Genomic DNA, 15,594 nt, shown 5'->3' with positions numbered 1-15,594 from the left:
CAGTCCTCTCTGTGCCACCCCACACCGCCCCATAGTCTCTTTCCAACACAGCAACAGAGGAGGCTTTTTGAAAGGCAGTCAGATCACGCAGCTCCTGTGCCTAAACACTTGCAAGGCTGCCCCTTCCCTTTGGAGAGGGAGCCAAAGTCCTCACCAGGGCTCCCAGGGCCTGCACTGGTTTCTTGCTGCTGCTGTAGCAGCTGGCTACAGATTTTCTGGCTTAAAACAATGCAAATTTATTCTCTGACAGTTCTTGAGGGTAGAAGTCAGAAACGGGCTAAAATCACGGTGCTGGCCGCTCTGTGTTCCTTCCTGGAGGCTCCAGCCTCGCCTCTTCCAGCACGTAGAGGTCGCCTGCAATCCTGGGTTCACGGCCCCTTCCTCCTCCTTCAAAGCCAGTCGTGGCAGCTCAAGTTGCTCCTGTGTTGTGTCACTCCTGCCTCCCTCGTTCTCACTCGAGGACCCTGATGATTACACTGGGCCCACCCGGATGAGCCAGGCCAAGCTCCCTCTCCTACAGTCACCTCGCCAGCAACCTAAACTCCATCTGCTGCCTTAATTCCCCTTGCCGTGAACGTGTGCAGAGGTCCAGGAATTAGGACAGGTGCTCCTAACCTCCTTCATCCGGCTCTGCTGCCCACCTTTTAACTTATTCAGTACTTACTATGTTTCCTGTTCACTGCCTATCAGCCTCAACGAGAATGTATACCACACAAGGGCAGGGAATTTGTTCATTGTGGTATTCTCAGCTCTAGAAAATACCCAGCATGCAGGTGGTACACAATAAATATGTGTTGAATGAATGAAGGACTAGGCAATCACCGCTGTCTGTGAGTGCTGCCCGTGCACTAAGGGTGGCTGGATCTGCCTTATATGCACGGTGCTGAATTCTCTCAACCACTCTTCCCTAGAGATACTGTCACTCCTTTCTGCAGATGAGGAAAGAGCCTCAGGAGGCCAGCCACCTTTCTCCATCGCAGGCCGGGCAGCTCAGCCCAGGGATCTGTGACCCAGGCCAGGGGTCACGGGTCAGGGCCATGTCCTGTAACCCAGGCAGGGATATCAGGCGTCAGGACAGTCTGTGACCCAGGCCAGGGTGTCAGGGGTCAGAGCCATGCAGGAGATGGGCCTGGGTTTAAAATCCCTATTCTCCATGTCTAACCGAGGGGCCTCGGTTTCTTCAACTGTAAAATGGGTATAACGCTGATGTTTGGGCACTGGGGCGTAAGTAGGCCCCCCCCCCCACCATGGAGCTATTTATGACGCGGTTATTACCCTCCGGACCCAGGGAGGCCTGTGGCACTGCCCACACTTGCTGGCTTTCTCCTCCCCCTGCCAGTCCGCCTTGCCCGCCTTGCCCTCTGTGTCCCCCTACTCCTCTCTACCCAACTCTTTCCCTGCCCTTGACCTTACATCCCCTTCCCGCTTTCTCCCCACCCAGTGGACATCCCACCTTCTCAGTCACCCACACCCCGAGCAAACCCTTGGTCCCACCCGAAGACCCCTGGGCTGATGGGCAGCAGCTTGGGTACGGTACTCACGCAGGGGTGACTCCGGGACTTGGGCCCTTCCTGTAGGTCTCCAGTGGGCGAGGATGCCACAGACCTGATGCCCCCTGAGCCGAGGGGCACACTGCTGCCCCTCTGGGCCCTGCCCGAGTTGCTGGTTGCCAGCGGGGTCTCTGCCTTCCCTGAACTGAACCTGCTCAGGAAGTCCTGGTACTTCAGCTTCCCTTTGGCATCCACTGGCATCTCGCTCCAGAGTCGGTCAAACTGGCGAGGAAGCACAAGTCATGGCCCCGCGTGAGTGGGAGAACCCAGCGACCCCCAGCGCAGAGGCAGGGGTCCGGGGCCCGAGGTGACAAAAAAAATTACAAAGGGAAAAAACCCACCCGGCCTCCGCCCGCTGGAAGCCTCTGGAAGCCTCTGGAAGACTGGAGAAGCAAAGACGAGAGGGTTATTCATGGCTTCCGCAGGACATTTTTTAATTGAATTGGGCCCTTAGTGAGCAGTTTAAGACCATTAAATCTTGCGATTAGTCACGGCGGCTGAGCTGCAGTATATAAGAACATTTTAGGAGAAAATGCAAATCAAACCTCCGGCCCACCTTCGTCCCAGGGAAGCCCCAGCCAGGCCCATTTCTCATTCTTCCAGGTACCCCTGAGTTGTGCAAACAGCTCAATGGGTGACGTGGCCCCCAGCCACTGTGTTTGCATCAACAATTTATTTCACCCTAAGGGCAAAAAATGTCTTCTCGCAAGATGAAAAGGGAGGCATTTGGAAAACTGGAGAGAATTTTATGGCTTTATATTGTTACTGTCTGATGCCACAGACGGTCTCAGAACCACACGGCCGCGCTGATAAAACAAAATGACTCAATGCATCCTAAATGAGCTACTTGGATGACTTGAGGGCTTTTAGGGAGGCAAGAAGAGCGGTAACTTCCTTCCACTTTGATTTTTTTTACAGCCCCTGAAGCCTGAAGGAGGCCCCAGCCTTGGGCACAAGCTGCCAGGAGCAGCGGCTCTCCCAGCGGCAAAGGGACGGCTCGGCTTCTGTTTCCTTCCTCCATCCCGAGCTCCCCTTGGGGGCCTGGGTTTCGCCAGAAACCGAGGTGGCTTCTGGATCTCCACCGGCATTTTCCAAAAGCAAAATTAAAAGTGACCACATCTAGGTCTGTTTGAAATTCCTGAAATGAAGTAGGGAGGAGGGTGAGGAAGAGGAGGGAGAATGTTCTGGGCCCTGAAAAGGCAAAGCGGTTTAGTTTGGGACAATATTCTTCGTTTAATTTTTTTTTTTTTTTAATTTTGAGATAATTACAGATTCACAGGAACTTGCAAGGAGAATTCATACAGAGGTAGCCTGTATCCTACCCTCAGCTTCCCCAAAAATACAGTTACTTCTCATGTAACTATAGACCACATCAATACCAAGACGTTGACTTGGGTGCGAAGTGTGCATGTAGTTCCATCATTTCACATGTGTGTACTTTCATGGTGGTTCAATGGTGACCAGAGAGGAAAATCTGTTGGAGTGGAAGTGAGGGGCCCAAGAAAAAGTGGCCCTGACGTCCGAGACCTCACAGCCACCAAGCAGAGCAACTCACCCCAACAGCACTCAGCTTTCCATGCCCGCTGCCCACCGGCCGGGCAGGTGTGCACTTTGCTGTGCCCCATCCCACCTGGACACCTTCCCGCGGGATCCTGCAACACGCCCTGCCCTGGCCTGGAAACTCCCTGAAGGGTCCTCTTAGATTCATCTTTAAGTGTTAAGCATCTTGCAAAGGGTCTGGTGCATAGTAGGTGCTCAATAAATGTTTGTTCAACTGCTAAACTTTTGGAAAGACTTAGATGATAAGCCTGATCTGAATCCAAGAGAAAAACACTTTAAAAATAAAAATGCAACAAAGCGTGACAGACAGGAGGTGCCAACCACTGTTGTGCTCATGTGATCATGAAAGGCTTTCATGAAGAGGCGAAAGAAGAGGAGAAAGAAGAGGCTGCAAGAGAACATTGCTCCCTCCTAACAATAAGAAAAAGCCAAATAATCCATAAAACCAGAACTTTTCTCGAACCCTTCAGAAAGCTAAGGTCATGGGGAATCAAGGGGACTGAATTCCAGACCCAGGAACTCTCAACCCGGGCAGAGTGTGGGAGGAATGGCGGCGGCTGCAGGAGAGAGGAGCTAAAAATGGGCAACAATTTTAACACATTCCTATAGGTCAAGAATTGTGGGTTGAACTGTATGTCCCCAAAAGATAAGCTGACATCCTAATCCCTGGTATGTGTGAACGTGGTCTGATTTGGAAATGGGGTCTTTGTGAATGTAACTGGGTAAATTAAGATGGGGTCATACTGGATTAGGATGGGCCCTAAATCCAGTGACCAGTATCCTTACAAGAAGAGACACAGACATAGACACAGACCACAGAGACATATGGAGGAGCCAGGGACGCGAGTGATGTGTCCACAGGTCACGGAACGCCGGGATGCCAAGCCACTTCAGAAGCTGGGAGAGGCCAGGCAGGACTGTTCCCCGCCTGGATTTCAGACTTCCGGCCTCCAGCACTGGGAGAGAATGAATGTCTGTTTCCTTGAGCCTCCTGGATTCTGGAATTGGTTGCGGCGGCCCTCAGAAACCCCAAGGGTGGGCCGGCCTATCAGTTTTGGATAAGTGGGGGACCCTGACATGAAGCGAGTTCACGCTCCCTCTCAAGCTCTTCTCCAAGACCTCTACCAGGGCTTGCCCCACAAGAAAGCCAGGGCAGCCCGGAGACTGGGGAGAGGCCCCTCGGTGGAGCCAGCCTGCCTCCAGAGATGGGTGGGGTAGAGGACACTGCCCACCTCTCCAGACCCTCACCACACTGGAAGCAGAGGCCTTAAGCCCCTGGGGTCTGGGGGAGGTGCGGCAATCCCCTCATCTCCAAGGCTGCTGGGGAAGAAACAGAAGAAAATCCCTCTGTCATTAGGACAGGGGTAGGAGCCCCTCCTTCCAACCCCCAGGAACCAGGCTCAGATCCTCTGCTTCTGGCGAGAGGGTAGAAGCAAAGGCCACCCATGCCTGGCAGAGAAGCGGCCCGGTCTCCGGGCCCAGGATCTGCACCAGCACAAAGCAGAGGCCAGCAACCACTGGGCAGGGCCAGGAAACTGTCTCCTGCCCAAGACCCCCACAGGTACAAGGCAGGGATGTTGGAACGTCAGGCTCTGCCTAAAATTGAGGCTGGACCAGGAATATCAAGAAACTCCCACACCCCCATTGTGAGTCTGGCACCAAGAGGTGTGGACAGAGACCCCTCTCTGCGCAGATGTGTAGGCACTGCTGAAAGCTGTGGGGGAGTTGGAACACTGAGACAACCCTCCAGCATCGCCCACCCCACACTGAGCACATGGAAACGGCAACCCTCACCTGACAGAATCAGACACATGGGTGCCCTGAGGGTGAGCACAGCAGCTCAGTACTGACCAGGTGAACCCGGCCCCACACACTAAGGAACTGACAGAAAAAGAGGCATGCCCATTTCCAGGCATACTGTAGTCTCTGCTGTTCTTTTATGCATGACATCTGGCATCTGATAATAATAAACAAAATCCCCCCAACACACATGCAAGAAAACACCGAACTGATTGCCAAGAGATAGAGCAATCAACAGAACCTGACTCAGAGATGACCTGCACGTGGGAACTGCCAGACAAGGACTTTACAACAACTCTGATTAATACACTGAAGGATCTAGTGGAAAAGGGGGGAAATGTGCAAGGACATATGGAAGAATTCAGCAGGGAGATGGAAATTGTTAAAGAAAAATACATTTCCTTCTTCAAGTGCAACAGAGATGTCAGGATGGACTAGAAATGAAGGTGAGACCCCAGCACTAGAGGCCAAGGTTGGGTGGGGCCCACAGGAGCAGGCTGTGGTACAGGCAGTGGGGCTGGGTCTTGGTGTCCCTTTAGGAACAGGGGCAAGATGCATCCACATGCAAATTAGAACTGAGCACCTAGCCCATGACTCACCCAGGGGGGATCTGGCCCTGGGCCTGTGCTGCAAGGGGGCACAGATGTGCACTAGCTACTGAGGACAAGGACTAGGTTTGGCGCTGTCTGTCCCTTAGGACCAGGCTAAGAATCTACAAAACTTCTTTTTGGTGAGGATGGGGCAAAGGAGAGGCTACCAGGTGAGCTGAGTATGTGCATGTGTGCATGTGTGTGTGTGTGTGTGTGTGATGTCAGGGGACATATTAGAACAACACCCCTAGCTCCTTTCTGCCTCATTCCTCAACCTCATGATTTATCTCACAGGAGGGTTTTGGCAAAATGAACTGGGCAGAGGAAGCTCAGATCCTTCCTTTCTTCCTCTTTGAGATCTACCTGGGAGACAGGAGAGAGATCTCTTCCCAGCACTGAGGGAGGGGAGCTGCAGACCCAGAGTTCTATCCCCAGCCAAACTATCTTTAATGAATTAGAGTAAAATAGAGAAACGCTCAGGCCTCCTCTTCCCTGAAAGAGCAAGCGAAGGTGTACTTTATCAAAAAGAAAAGTAAACCAGAAGGCAGGTGTGGGGTATGAGATGTAGCTGAGGGTAAAGAAACAGTGAAACATGTTGTAAAACTAAAAAAATTCATTGATTTACAGAAATGTGGCAGAGATTACTGGTATTCCACCAATAGCCATTCTCCTCTTTTTCTACAGATATGGACGTTTTAACTGGTAACTGGTAAGCCTTCTAGTAATATTAGTTTTAGATGGACTTGTGGCTGTCCAGTTTAAGACTGCACCTTCCAGCCTTCTTTGCAGTTAGGTGTGGCCCTGTGACCACCTTCCTGCTAATGAGATGTGAACAGAAGTGATATGGGAGGTTTCTGAATGGTTCTTCTAAAGGGAAGGAGGATTCTCTTTCCTTCCACCCTTTCCCACTGGCTGGAAAGGGGGAGCTGGAGCAGCCACATGCTCAGGAAGGCAAGAGTGAGACTGACAGCCTGGGTCCCTGATACTCTGGGGCTGCCACACCAGTCAACTGCCCAGCCAACTTGCAGGCGAGAGAGAACACACTTCCATTTTATTCAAGCCAGGGCATCTTCTAGTGTGTTTGTTACAGCAACCCAACCTGTATATTCTAATACAAATAATACATTTTTGTGTGTATTTGCAAACAAGCTGGGATTGAATTTCAAGCATATTAACAAGGAACCCGGGGAGTGGATTTTGGAGGTGAGTTAAAGTATGGTCAGGAGGAGGACAGAGACGTTAGTCAACTTTCGACTTTGTTAAAAATATAAAGCAGAATTTTAAAAATGCTAAAGATCCTACTAAAAAAGGTAAAAATAAAGTGGGTTCCTTCTGCTCTGGCTCTCCCTGCATCCTCCCTCCCCAGCCCCACCCCTTCCACTGCACCCTGGGGTGCTCTCTCCACATCCCCAGCAAAACCTGACATCCTCTGCCTCCTCTAAGAAACTCTGGGCTCCAAGTGAAGCCTGAGGTCCCCGAGGGTGCTGCTTCTCCACGGCCCTCTCGAGGGAAGGTGCTCTGCCTCCTGCCACCCACGAGAACCCCTGCCCACCTTCAGGCCCTCCTTAGCCCGCCCCGCAGCTGGACACCATGTCTTGCAGGCTCACTCTTTTCCTCTCTGCAACAGCTTCTGTTGTTTAGCTTGGCAACTTCGGTATCCCTGGAGTCACATGGGTGCTCCCAGCAACACTTTGACTTCTCAGTTCCTTGGCTTCTCCTCTGCCACTGAGGTGTCACCAATGTCTGTCGCACCCCTAAAATCTCAAGTCTAAACCTTCCTCTCTGACCACCTTGTGTTCTCTGCTCCCCTGCTTTGGCACGCCCTCCCTCCCGAGACCTTCCAGCCACCCACCCTGCCACTTCGACTGCCCTGTCTGTCACCCTGGCCACCCCCACTTCCCTTCTGAACCAGCCTGAATTCCACACAAGTACTTCTAACTTGTCCTTCCCTTGCCCCGCTCCCTCCACTGAACTGACCTGGGAAAACTCCTATACTCCTACCCGTCCCCAGGACATGAGCTTTCCCATTCTTGGTGATGGCTATTTAATGTCTTCTCCTCTCCTTAATTATCCAGTATGCCCCCTGATGCTCAGCTGCTAACCTCGCCCTTTGTTTAGTAGATAGAACACAGTGACGCCAGCTTAGCCGCCTCTGTGCTCCCTGCCCTCTGCTCATCCCTTTGGCCATCCTCCCTGGATCCCCAGAGCCTTGCCTTCTGGTGCGCCTTCCTGCACTGCAGAGGCTGGAAGGGCAGGGGCTACAGCTCCCAGTTCCCCTTTCCCAGAGACCTGGAAGGAGAAATGAGCCAGGGGCAGGGCAGCCACTGGGAGATGAGCTCTCCTTGTGAGCCCCTAGCAGAGGTGCTTGATTCCCTGTCCCGTCCTTTGCCCCACAGATGCCGAGCACACTGCTGGCCACGGCAGTGGGGTTTTCGTGGGGAGGAAGCGTCCTGTGGTGTGGCCGGGTTCTCCTGGCTGCCATGGTCCCTGGCAGTGAGGGCACCCTCACTGGTTCCCCAGCCCTTCCAGAGCTTCTGAGAGATCCAAATACTCTTCATAATATCTCCTCCTGCAGCTAAGAATCCCAGACAACACACAAAGCAACAAAGGAAGTCTCCAAATAAATCAGAAAAAAGGAGAGAGATTTGGATCATGTCTTCTAGTGATAATACAGTACAAATAGAAACCCACAATAAAAGATCCTTGAAGATCGTCAGTCTAGAAAATGAAAGCCTGACTCCTCAACAGTTTATCATTTAAAGAGATCTCAGAAAGGGGAGGTCTAGTCATTCTGATAAGCCCTCCTCCACAAAATAGCCACTTGATGGAGAAAAGCTTTTTAAAACATATTTTTAAATGCATTTTAGAGTCCACAAGGACATGCAGTAAGTCTCTAAGGTCCAGAAGATCTGCTAAAGGTGAACACAAATTTGAAAGTCAGGTACTACCCTGGGCAAAAGCCAATCCTGAGAGCCCAAAGTTTGGGTGTTAAAGCCCTTGGGAGAGGGGAGACAGAGCTGGGGCCTGGGCAAAACTGAGGAGCTGAGGTGGAGGTGCTGCAGAAACAGCCAGGTCACCCGAAGGTCACCTGAAGGTCAATGAAGGGCGAGAGCTTCAGTGAAAACGCTGCCAATGGAGGGGCTGGAGTGTGAATCCATTTTGGCCTCTCCATCACGGAATGTCAAGATGGAGGAACTAAAGCGGCACCTGGAAGAAGCCAGCTCAAGTCATCTTTGGAGAAAACCCTCTTCACTCCACGCTCCTCATGATTCCCCCAGATTAAAGTCAACCAAATATAAGCTCTTGATGAAATAATCACCACACACCTGGAGACACAAGTCACCATGAATGTGAGTTGGCAAAAATAAGCTAAGGCAGATTTAGACTTCAGGTATTAGACAATATAAAACAATTAGGTATAAAATAGTGAAAAAAGTAAACATTGGTATTAAAAATGAGCAAGGAGTAAGGTACCATCAAAACTGGTCAGACAGATTTGAAATGATAAGTACATAGAACTCCTTGAAATGAAAAGGTAATAATTGAATTTTTTTAAATAACCAATGTATGGGTTAAATGTTATATAGATCAGACACAGTGGATGAGAGAAGTGATGAACTTGAAGATAGAATACAACAGTGGTTCTCCAACTTCGGCATATCATCCAGAGGCTTATTAATTTGCAGATGGCTGGGTCTACCCACAGAGTTTCCGATTCAGGGAGTGTGTCTTGCACAACACCAAGACATGATCTTAAAAACAACAATGGAAGCCAGAAGACAGTAAAATGATTTTAAAGTGTTGAGAGAAAATTGCTGCCAATCCACAATTCTCTATCCAGAAAAATACCTTTCAAGGAATATGGCAAAATACCTTGTCAGATAACAACTGAGAGAGGTTGCCATCAACAGACGATGCCTAAAGACATATCATGAAGAAAGAAAATGATCCCAGAAAAAAGGTCTACTAAGATGTAGGGGGTGGGGGGGTGTTGGGCAAAACAACCCAAAACAACAACAAAACTGATAAATATGAAGGTAACACTAACTAAACATCAACTGTATAAAAAAATCAGTCTAAGGTTTAATTTGTAGAGAAGTAATAAGAGATCTAAAATATTGAATAACAATAACATGAAACTTGAAACTTGAAACATATTCCTTGTATGCCTGGGGGACAATGGAGATGCTATTAAATGTTAGACTTTGTTTGATTAGATATAGTAAATTTTCAAGGGAAATAACTACTAAACAGAAATAGATACATAGCTTCCAAACAAATAGAAGGAATATAGTCATTAAAAAAGCACAATTCAAAAGAAGAAAGGAGATTAAAATAGAAAGAGATGGGTTGTTAAATAGACAACTCAATGTTAGCTGGGCAGAAAGAAATTCAATATCAGTAATCACAATAATGTAAATGAACCAAACATGCCAAATAAAAGTCAAAGATTATTAGATTGGACTTTTTGAAATCCAGCTATATTCTGTTTATAACAATACACACAAAACCATATTGCAGAGGGTGAAGATAAAAAAAGTTGGAAATAGATACATCAAGCAAACATTAAACAAAAGAAAGCTGGGATAGTTAATTAATATTAGGCAAAACAGGACTTTAAGCTAAAAAACTATTTTCCAGGGAATAAAGAAGGCTTTTACATAATGTTAAAAGGTTCGATTCACTAGGAGGATATAACAATTCTAAATATGTATGTAATTAATTAAAAAAAACCTGTATATAAAATAAAAGTCAACACAATTACAAGAAATTGATAAGTCCACCATCACAGTGGTGGATTTTGACATACCTTCAGTCAGTGATTGACAGATCAAGGAGACAAAGGGATATAAAGATGCTTTAAAGGATAGTAATAACAAACATTATATTAAAAATTGACAAACACACTACATCTCAAAATATTTCCAAGAACTGATATAATTCAGATTACATTCTCTAATCAAATGTAGTAATTTATAAGTTAATAATTTATAAATACTCATCCATTTGGAAACAGAAAAGCATATTTCTAAATGTTTCATGAATCAAAGAAGGAATCAAAATGGAAATAAAAATTCTGGAGAACTGAAATAATGAAAAAAAACTACATATCAAAAACTATACGCAGTTAAAGTGGTAATTGGAAGGAAATATATAGTTTTAAGTGTTCATTAAGAAAAAAAATCTGCAATTAAAAAGCTTAGCATCTAATTTAAGAAAAGCAGAAGAAATAAGACATGGAAGATAAGAGCAGAGATTAATAAACCAGAAAACTAAGAAGTAACAGACTCAATGAAACTAAAAATTGATTCTTGGAAAGAATTTAAAACAGGCAAATTTTGGTAAGGTTAAGCCAGGAGAAAATATATCAGGAATGAGAAAGGAGGTGTAATGACAGATGCAGCAGAGATGAAAAGGATATTTTCAACAAATTTATGCCAATAAATTTTAAGGTTAGCGAGAGGAAAGTGGAAAAATTCCTGTAAAAAATATACTCATCAAAACCGACTCAAAAAGAAGGAAGTCTGAATAAACCCTGTAACAACTAAAAAAAAAAATCAATAGTTAAAAATCTTCCCATAAAGAAACACTGGGCCCAGAAGGCTTTTACAGGCCTTTCTACTCAATTTCAAGAAGCTGGTAGCTCTTCCAGAAAACAGAAAATGACAGAATAACTCCAAACCCCACTGTGTGGTTTGGATATATTATATTCCCCAGAAAAGCCATATTCTTAATACAGTCTTGTGGGGGCAGACTTATTAGTCTGTTGATTAGGGTGGAACCTTTGATTGGGTTATTTCCATGGAGGTGTGGACCCCGCCCATTCAGGGTTGGTCTTGATTGGTTCACTGGAATCCTTAAGAGATGCTGACAAACTGACGCTTGGAGACGCTTGGAGATGCAGGCAGAAGGACGTTTGGAGATGCTAAGCTAAGAGATGAAGCCCAGAGTTTGCCCAGATGCTGAGAGAAACGCCCTGGGAGAACAAGCAAGGATGCACAGGAGCTAAGAGAGACTGAAGCCCAGAGACTTTGAAGAAAGCCACTTTGAAACACAACCCAGGAGCAAAGGACCAGGAGACGCTGGCCACATGCTTTCCCAGCTGACAGAGTGTGCTCCGGATGCATCAGCCTTCCTTCAGTTGAAGGTATCCTTGTGTTGATGCCTTAATTGGACCACTTTATGGCCTTAGAACTGTAATTTGTTACCTAATAAACCCCCGTTATAAAACCCAATCCATTTCTGGTATTTTGCATAACAGCAGCTTCAGCAAACTGGAACACCTACCTATGAAGCTAGTATGATATTGATAACCAAAGCCAGATGCAGTAGAAGAAAAGAAAGTTACAGATTAACATCACTCATGAACATCACTCATGCAAATTATACACAAAAAAGCTGCAAACTGACTCTAGTATTGTAAAAACACTTTAAATATAATCATGATCATATTAAGCTTATACCAGGAATACAAGTTTGGTTTAACATTAGAATTCACCATATTAAGAAACTGAATGAGAAAAACTACCTGACAATCTCAATCAGTACAGGGAAAGAACTTGATAAAATTCAATAGCCCCTCACAGTTAACATCTCTTAGAAAAATAGGCCTAGGAAGGAACTTCTTATACTTGATAAAGCATATCTAAAAAAAAAAAATACTAGAGAAAACATCATATTTAATTTTGAGTGTTAGAAGCATTTCTGTTAGAATTAAGGTCAAAACAAAGAGGTCCACTATCAGTTTCCATTGAACATTGAACTGGAGGTTCTAACCCTTCCTATAAAGCAAGAAAAAGAAGTAAAAGAGATATGGATTGGAAAAGAAATACTGACTGTCACTATTGACAGATATTATTAGAATTAACAAGAGAATTTAGCAAGGTGGCTACACCAGTAACAAACAGAAAATGTAACTTAGGAAGATACCATTTGTACTAAAAATATCTTACTAAAATAAAAATACAAATAATTTAAGGACGCAAAAGACGTCTGGGCAGAAAACTGTAGTACTAAATTAAAGACAGTAACATGTCTACAGATAGAAAGGCTCAATGTTGAAAAGATGTCAGTTAGGCCCAAAGTAACATAAAGGCAATGCAATTCCAATAAAACTTCAATGAGGTTCCTTGTGGAAACTGACTGGATGATCCTAAAATGCCTGCGGAAAGCAAAGGACTAAGACAGACCCAGACTTTCCTGAGGACAATGAGCAAGGTGTGGGGGCTTCCCTTCCAGACATCAAGACCTATAAATCTAAACTCATTTAGAAGGGAGGTATTAATTCAAGGACAGACAGAAAGCCCAGCAGAACTGCATGAAGAGTCCAGAAACAGACTTGAACATACACAAGAATCTTGTATATGACAGAGCTGGTGTTGCAGATAAGAGAGGAAACCATGAACAATTAGAAAAAATGGTGTTGGGAAAATTGGCCATCCATATGGAGAACCACTGAATTGGATTCCTACCTCTTAGTGTGAAGAGAAATGTATTTCAGGTATATTCACAGCATAAAGTGAAACAAAAACTTAAAAACCTTTAGAAGAGAATACAGGTTAATGTCTTCATGACCGTGGGATGGATGAGGATTTCCTAACCAGAGCTCAAAGGTGGTAACCGCAGATGGAAAGAGAGAAACATTTGGTTACATCAAAGTAAAGACTTTTTGATCAAAGGGAGCACACGTGCCTGCATGCGCGCCCACACTGGTGACAAAGTGTCACGCCCGGAAATCCTCCATGTTCTCCTCCCACTTCTCTGGCGGCTCCTCAGGCCCTTTTGCTGGTTCTTCCTCATCTCCCTGACTTGTCAGCCTCGGAAGGTCCTGGGACTCACCTTCCTCCATCTCTTGACCCCCAGGCCTAAACGATGATCTGTGCCCCGTGACTCCCAAGGGTGTACCTCCTGTGGACTCTCCTCTAGGATCAACACTGTCCAACTGCCCGCTCCACGTCTTTGCTTGGACGTTCACAATGGCCAGCACCAAACTACTGATCTCCACTGCCCCACCTCCAAACTTGCTCCACCTGCAGCCCCCCTGTCTGTTCCTGGCTCCTGCACCCTTCTGGTTCTTCTGGCCAATGTCTACAGACTTCCCCCACCCCCACCCCATATCCACCAGCAAATCCTCTTGGCTTCAACTCTACAACACACTCATAATCCAGCCACTTCTCACCTCCGCAGCCACCGGGATCTGCTCCCAGATACCCACCTGGAGAGGCCCCTCCACCCCAGGTCTTTACTCAAAGTTCACCTTCTTAGTGAGCTGCCCTGACAACCTGATTTAAAACTGCACCCCCCTCACCCTTTCCCTATCCCTATCCCACTTTCTTTTTTTTTTTTCCCTCTATAGCACTTATCACCATCTCACATACTATATACTTTCCATATACTGTCTGCCCCCAGAATGTAAGCTCCATGAGGGCAGAGTACTTTGCACACTGGCCTGCTCACAGCAGCTCTAAGGCAGCATGCTCGCCCCTCCTGCATCTGGGCTGCTCCCTCTGGCTGCACTGCTCTCTCCTGTTCATCGTTCATCGTCAGAGGTGACTCCCAGGATCCCAACCTCGTGTCCCCCTCCCCCGAGCTCTGAGTCTAGGCCAGGCCCCTGCTTTGTTCTCTCAGTGTGTGCCTCTCCCTTCACAGCAGGGAGCAGGTTGTAGCTCCATACATAATGTACAATTAGTGTTTGAGTTCTCTCTCCCTTTCCTGCATGCAAGCTCCCTGGAGGTTAGGAGCACAGTGGGCTCCGTAAATGAATAAAAGAAGAGCTGTATGCTGCCTGCAGAGCACTCACTGTGTGGTCAAGATAGCTAGGTGCCTACGTACTTGCAGGAGAGGCATATAGGGCTCAGCTAAGAGATTGGGAGCTCAGGCAGGTCCAAAATTGGGAGGGGCCAGTTCCACTAGGCAAAAGTGAGGTCAGGAAAGGCTGAGTGAGTGTGGAAGGAGGGATAAGATGCAAGGGACACGAGCAGGCAGAGGCAGCAGCGAGCAAGGGCTGGGAAGGCTGAAATTCCACCTGGTCAGAGGGAGGGTACCTGCAAGAGCCTGTGGCGTGTAAGGGCAGATATGGAAGTTCAGAGACGCTGAGTTACCTGTCCAAAGGGCAGAAGCAGGGTTAAAACCCAAGCCTGCCTGCCTGCCTAAAGGATTGTTTTGTTATTTGTCAGCTTTTTCTCATTTCCTAGGGGGTGTCAGTTTTAGAAATACCACATATCAAGTGTTCAGAAATGTTTAACAGTTCCTTTCCCTAACATAACTGCAAATAGAACATCCTCATGTGATTGTTACAGACTGATCTAAATTGGAGGCGCTCACTGTGGGTCTCTATCTTCTTAAGCACTGACCAAGCCTTTGTAACATGCTTTATGCAGAGCCTTGAAGACCATCCCTTTCCAACTCCATCTGCTCTGAAAGTCGCTCTCCTTTTCTTGCAAGGTTAATTGCACCAAAAGGTTTCAAAAGATGTGCAACTTCCCCTACTTGACTTACAGAAAGTCAAGTCAAGAAAAGCCAAGAAAGCTGGCCCCTCAGATTCATGACTGTTAGCTTTAAGGATGCTAATGTAGATAAACTAAGTCATGAAAAGCTGCTTGATGTCGCTATTAATTATTCCAGCACTATCAGCAAACTCTCGAATAATGGCACGACGGGTCTAGACATGTTAAGAGCGCAAATTATTTCTGCGTTGTACTTTAACAGACATTCTGCTATTCAGCCAAGAAGGTCATCGGCAAAGTAACTCATGCAAGGAGAAAACATATGGGGTGCAGGGCTTTTGCTTTGTGTTTCCCGGCTTGTCATCCAGAAGCATCTTTCCTGAAAGTAGCATGATTTCTGCTAATCATCACCCAACTTAAACCACGGTGCCTGCCAGAGTTTGATGTTCTCAATGATTCTCCATGATGCAGGCTGTGTTTGAGATGCGTCAGCTTATTTTTAAAACACAGCATTTAAAAATAAATGCCTTATTTGGTGGGGCGATGGAGGGGGGTTGATGTGCTGGGGATGATGAAGTTTTCTTAGTGGACAATTAAAATCAAATTCTCTGTTATGGATGCCAGCATGTCATTAATTGATATATATAA

General features: G+C 46.7%; 1 protein-coding gene across 9 annotated transcripts in view; it reads right to left on the bottom strand.

The window, feature by feature from the left end:
- Window positions 1-15,594, bottom strand: part of EFCAB6 (EF-hand calcium binding domain 6) — a 333,133-nt gene that overhangs the window by 13,673 nt on the left and 303,866 nt on the right. For all 9 annotated transcript variants that reach the window (XM_037845944.1, XM_037845943.1, XM_037845941.1 and 6 more), the window contains one exon: window positions 1,542-1,772. In XM_037845944.1, the coding sequence (XP_037701872.1) occupies window positions 1,542-1,772 (231 nt within the window). The remainder of the gene's footprint in view (window positions 1-1,541; window positions 1,773-15,594) is intronic.

The sequence above is a fragment of the Choloepus didactylus genome, chromosome 8 (genome assembly GCF_015220235.1).
Source record: "Choloepus didactylus isolate mChoDid1 chromosome 8, mChoDid1.pri, whole genome shotgun sequence".
Classification (NCBI taxonomy): domain Eukaryota; kingdom Metazoa; phylum Chordata; class Mammalia; order Pilosa; family Megalonychidae; genus Choloepus; species Choloepus didactylus.
Note: the sequence above shows the minus strand (reverse complement) of the source record. Positions and strands in the feature narration are given on the sequence as shown.